The sequence below is a fragment of the Bos taurus genome, chromosome 1 (genome assembly GCF_002263795.3).
Source record: "Bos taurus isolate L1 Dominette 01449 registration number 42190680 breed Hereford chromosome 1, ARS-UCD2.0, whole genome shotgun sequence".
Lineage (NCBI taxonomy): Eukaryota > Metazoa > Chordata > Mammalia > Artiodactyla > Bovidae > Bos > Bos taurus.
This window is the reverse complement of record NC_037328.1, coordinates 66,142,277-66,148,276: the sequence shown is the minus strand read 5'-3', so window position 1 is coordinate 66,148,276 and position 6,000 is coordinate 66,142,277. Positions and strand designations below refer to the sequence as shown.

Sequence of the window (6,000 nt, the reverse complement as noted above, 5' to 3'; positions counted from 1 at the left end):
CTCCTTGGAAGGAAAGTTATGACCCACCTAGATAACATATTCAAAAGCAGAGACATTACTTTGCCAACAAAGGTCTGTCTAGTCAAGGCAATGGTTTTTCCAGTGATCATGTATGGATGTGAGAGTTGGACTGTGAAGAAAGCTGAGTGCCGAAGAATTGATGCTTTTGAACTGCAGTGTTGGAGAAGACTCTTGAGAGTCACTTGGATGGCAAGGAGATCCAACCAGTCCATCCTAAAGGAGAGCAGTCCTGGTTGTTCTTTGGAAGGAATGATGCTAAAGCTGAAACTCCAGTACTTTGGCCACCTCATGCGAAGAGTTGACTCCTTGGAAAAGACTCTGATGCTGGGAGGGATTGGGGGCAGGAGGAAAAGGGGATGACGGAGGATGAGATGGCTAGATGGCATCACCGACTCGATGGACGTGAGTTTGAGTGAATTCCAGGAGTTGGTGACGGACAGGGAGGCCTGGTGTGCTGCGATTCATGGGGTCGCAAAGAGTCGGACACAACTGAGCGACTGAACTGAGCTGAAAGACCCTGCAGACAGTTGAAACTACAAAAGATTACTGTTAACTAAAGAAAACCAAATTACTGTTTATTAAAGAAAAGCTATGACAAACCTAGATGGTATTAAAAAGCAGAGAATTACTTGCCAACAAAGGTCCATCTAGTCAAAGCTATGGTTTTTCTAGTAGGCATGTATGGTTGTGAGAGTTGGACCATAAAGAAGGCTGAACACCAAGGAACTGATGCTTTTGAGCTGTGGTGTTGGAGAAGACTCTTGAGAGTCCCTTGGACTGCAAGGAGATCAAACCAGTCAGTCCTAAAGGAAATCAGTCCTGAATATTCATTAGAAAGACTGATGCTGAAGCTGAAGCTCCAATACTTAGGCCACCTGATGCAAAAAACTGACTCACTGGATAAGACCTTGATTCTGGGAAAGATTAAAGGTGGGAGGAGAAGGGGACAACAGAGGACGAGATGGTTGGATGGCATCACGGATTCGATGGACATGAGTTTGGGCAAGTTCTGGGAGATGGTGAAGGATAGGGAAGCCTGGTGTGCTGCAGTCCATGGGGTTGCAAAGAATAGGACATGACTGAGCAACTGAACAACAACAAAGAAAACCAGATATCTCAAGTTAATGAATTTTCTCTGCACGAGAAGATTTAAGAGTCTGGGCTCATTGTTATGCATCTTAGCTATCTAGGGCTAGTGTCCTGTTCTTTCCCTTGCTGAGTCCCCTTAAGTGTGCCTTTGAGGTGGGTGCAGTGGCTAAGGACTTGGCAGGGGGCAGCTCATTTGTCTCCATCCTGAGTTCCCTTAGGGCTCACCTGTGGCTTGATGTCAAGGAGCATAGCAAAGTTCCTGCTGGTCTTGAAGTCTCCACTAGAAAGTGATGTGTTTTACTTCTTATATTTTGCTGGTCAGAACAGTCAGCCAAACCAAGACTGCCTTCAAGAGGGAAGGGAGGGACAGAAAATCTTGTGGATTAGTAATAGAATGCCACAGGGACCTTCCGTCATCTCGTACCACCTAGTTCTTTCAGATTTCTTCCTACTTCTGTGGTTGTTCAGACACTAAGTTGTGTCCAACTCTTTGTGACTCCATGAACTGCAGTATGCCGGGCTTCCCTGTCCTTCACTATATCCCAGAGTTGGCTCAAATTCATGTCCATTGAGTCTGTTACGCCATCTAACCACCTAACCATCCTCTTCCACCTCCTTCTTTTGCCTTCTGTCCTTCCCAGTAACAGGGTCTTTTTCAATAAGTTGGCTGTTTGCATCAGGTGGCCAGAGTATTGGAGCTACAGCTTCAGCATCAGTCCTTCCAATGAATATTCAGGGTTGATTTCCTTTAGGATTGACTGGTTTGATCTACTTGCAGTCCAAAAGTCTTCTCCAGGACCACAATTTGAAAGCATCAGTTCTTTGGTGCTCAGCCTTCTTCATGGTCCAAGTCTCACATCCGTGCATGACTGCTGGAAAAACCATAGCTTTGACTTATTGCTTGGGACTAAATCTTTCTGAATTAGCTCTGACTCCTCACCTCCCCCTAAAGAATATCTGAAAATTCCTCCCTCCATGTCTATGTCTTACCTTTCCCCTATGAGTTAACTCCCACATCTATTATATGTAACCCCCAGTTTTAAGTACTGTGGGTAATGTAGTGAGTTTCTTTTTAAATCCTCCTTTCAAAATCCACATAAAAATCAATTTTTTCCATTAATCCTTTCTTGATCCCTTCAGTCCATACCAAATTCTCCAAATTTCTTTATTATAAACAGATGCAACTGCCCATCTGTTTAGGGTACAAATGCTATTCTACAGCATTCTTCTATGTTTTCTAGTTAAATATTTTGCTTCCCTGGCCAGACTATAAATTCTGAGAGAGCAGCACTTTTTTTTAAGGACCTCCGGAACTCTCAAAGTCTTGCAAAAGAGCAAGCACAGAACATTTAATCCTTTTTTATTTAAATGCCTAAGCAGAAGGAACTGACTCAAACTTCAGGAAGCAGTTGTGAAGACAGAGTGGCAGGAAATGACAGAAAACCTGAATACGGAACTGAAATAGCAGCTTAGAGTTTCTTGCTCTGAAGTGGCAGCAGCTAGAAAGGGGTCGAGTGTCTTCGTGAGGAGCTGAGAGAGCAAACGCACAGTTGAAGGTGGGTACTCTGGGCAGTGGGTATACGGGAGCACAGGACAAGGGTTGAAATGAGACAATGCTACCTGGCTGTTACTCCTTGCTGAGAGGTGAAGTCATTACTAGTAGTCGTTTAACCTTTTATGGCCAGAAGGCCAGCCTGGTGGTGAGTGGTTGTAGATAATGAGCATGTGAGGATGGAAATAGAAACACCGGAGCCCAGGGAATGGGATTCAGCTGCCATCCAGGTCTCTTGGTTTCTGCCGACAACCTGCAATTCTCTCTAAGGCCCCTTGCTTCTAAGCACTGAGTTGGGAGAAGGATTACTGGAGGTGAAGACAGTCTCTGCCCTTGGAGAGCTTATGGGTCTAACAGAGAGACAAAACCCACAGGAGACATTGCAACAGATCAGGAAGTAGTTGCTAATGTACACCAGTGCTGAGAACCAAGCGCCAAATGAAGTCACGGTGCTTCGACTAGGGCTGGTTTCTCTGTTTGTAGGATCACAGAATCCCAGAGGGTCAGAAATACAGGGGACTTGATGGACTAGTGAGGTTAACCTGTTTTCCATTGGGAAAAACAGAGTTTCAGAGATGTTCAATACTTTACCAAAGTATTGATAAATGCCTGGTACCTGGCAAATGTGTACAGACTCTATCTTGACTCCCTAACCCATATTCTCACAGGAGCTTAGGAACAGAGCTGGGTGATCTGACTCCCAGTCCCTGTACTTTACTGAGGCAGCCTCATAAGTAGATCCTCGATCATGCCTGATATTCATGGCACCAGGCCTCAGCCAGTTACTCTCTAGGCTCCCACCTCTAAAAAGCACCTTTGGCTTCCCTATTCCCAGCCAGTAGCTCAAGGATGCTAAATTGGCTCTGTGTCAGGAACCTTTCTGTTTCAAAAATACATGAGGATGAGAGGCTTATGGGAGAGTCAGGCTGGGGCCTAAGAGGAGCAGTAAGAAAGAGGACAGGACCATCGGTCCTCACTGCTTCCTTATTGCTCATGAATATTTCAGAAACTTCTCTTTTCCAGTTTTATGTGTGAATTCCTTTTATGGCAGAGCTGCCCCAGAGCCAGGACCATAGGTCTTATCTACTTGCCCCCCATCCAGTACTGTCACCCCCTCGGGGGAAGCAGAACTGCTCCTGGCAGTGACTGGTCCCGCAGTCCAGCTGACTCGGTTCATACTTCCCCAGTGCCCTCTTTGCATCTCGTTAACCAATCTACCCCAGATTTCCCTTTGGCTGGTTTCCAAGGGGTTTTTCAAGGAGCTGGAGAAGGATGGAGTTTTCAAGTGAAAAGGAAAATTGGAGAGTCTGAGTGCCTGGCTGGAGAGACTGTAGATCTTAGGAGTGATTGTAAGAGGGGCTCCTTTAAGAGACAGTAAAGGGTATGGGAGTCTGAGCATGGAAGGGTGGGCCAGGTAGCAAGTGGTACCAAGGTCAAGAAGTCATAGACAAGAGCAGATGAGCATTGTCTGTTGTTTCCCCTTCACACCAAGACCCAGGACCCCACAGATGCAGAGCACCTGTGCAGCTCCTCATGCAGGACTGGCAGGCCAGCAGAGACACTGGGGATGCCCTAGTGAAATGATAATTCAATTTAGCTGCTGCTGCTGCTAAGTCGCTTCAGTTGTGTCTGACTCTGTGCGACCCCATAGATCGCAGCCCACCAGGCTCCCCCGTCCCTGGGATTCTCCAGGCAAGAACACTGGAGTGGGTTGCCATTTCCTTCTCCAATGCATGAAAGTGAAAAGTGAAAGTGAAGTCGCTCAGTCGTGTCCGACTCTTAGCAACCCCATGGACTGCGGCCCACCAGGCTTCTCCGTCCATGGGATTTTCCAGGCAAGAGTACTGAAGTGGGGTACTGTTGCCTTCTCGGGGGATGCCCTAGTGAAATGATAATTTGGCACCCCCTCAAACTGGTGTTCTCCAAATATTTCTTAAACACATCTATTTAGTTTAATAAAAGTTTAATGATTCTTAATGTTCAGAACAAGGGATTTTATATGCTCTTTTTGAACCAGTTACTGTCCTTAAAAAATAATATATCGTTGTTCTTGTTTAGTTGCTAAGTCATGTCCGACTCTGTGCAACCCCATGGATGGAGCCCACCAGGCTCCTCTGTCCATGAGATTTCCCAGGCAAAAGTGCTAGAGTGGGTTGCCATTCCATTCTCCAGAGGATCTTCCTGACCCAAGGTTCAAACCCACATTTCCTGCTTGGCAGGCAGATTCTTTACCACTGAGCCACCTGGGAAGACCAAAACATGATTAAACAGTTTTTAAAACTTGAACAATGAATGAATTAGTCTCAGCAAATAATGCCTCCCCATACACTGTTCAGTGTAGGAATTTCAGCTGAGAGCCCCTACTGATATGCAGCTGTACAGTGGCCAGTCTTAGAGTGGAGTTTAACAGATTGTAGACAGGAGTGTAGATGTTCACTTTATCAAGAACTGGGCTAATATATACCATGGCACCTTTGAAAGAAGTCATATGTAGATATCTGAGTGGAATGACACTGTCATTCCAGGTATGTTCCATATCCCTCATTGATAAATGCTTTAAGCCACTGCCTGGGCTGGCCTCTTGACACAAGCGGGGGGTTTCAGCAATTTTGACAGCAAGTTATTTAGTGTTACCTACACCCATGACTTCTCTCCAGACTAAAGAACCCAGGCTACATTAGTTCGTCTTAAATATATCTGCATCGCCCTCCTCCTCTGAGCAAAAGTACTTTCCTAAAACTTTCATCTGCTTTGCTTCAGATTCTATTTTCTTCTAAGGAAAAAAAAAAAAAATTGTAAGAAACATTGGGCTACTAATCACTGGTTTCAGCATTCTTCTTTTCCCACCTCTTGATTTTTTTCATCTAATCATTCCCGTTTTCTTTCACCCTCAGATGTGGAAGTCTGTAGTAGGACATGATGTATCTGTTACCGTGGAGACCCAGGGTGATGACTGGGACACAGACCCTGACTTTGTGGTGAGTGTGGAAATAACTTTACTTGGACAATAAGTGGCAAAGGGCAGGCATGTGGGCTACTCTGTACACTTGGAGGGGGCCTAGAAGAAGTCTGGGACTGGGCTAGCCCTAGATGGGACTGCCTGGCAGGACAGTTGTCTGCAATGAGTGGGGCCTGCATGATAGCCTGTGTTGAGACTGAAAGGAGGCAGGTGCAGATAGAGATGTTGTGACTGACAGAATTTGGAAGGCGATGCTGAGGAAGCAGATTAACTGCCAGGATTTGAGCTGGACGTGTATAACTTGCAGGGATTCAGGAGTTGTAGGAGACCTAAAGAAGAAAGTTTGAGGGATGCAGAACAGAAAGGAAGGTTTCCGAGC

The 6,000-nt window shown here is 45.7% G+C and overlaps 1 protein-coding gene across 1 annotated transcript in view; it reads left to right on the top strand.

Moving 5' to 3' along the window:
* The first annotated feature begins 2,547 nt into the window (after window positions 1-2,547).
* Window positions 2,548-6,000, top strand: part of HCLS1 (hematopoietic cell-specific Lyn substrate 1) — a 33,652-nt gene continuing 30,199 nt past the window's right edge. The window contains 2 exon segments of the mRNA NM_001035057.2: window positions 2,548-2,666; window positions 5,557-5,640. Coding sequence (NP_001030229.1) covers window positions 5,557-5,640 — 84 coding nt within the window. The 5' untranslated portion in view covers window positions 2,548-2,666.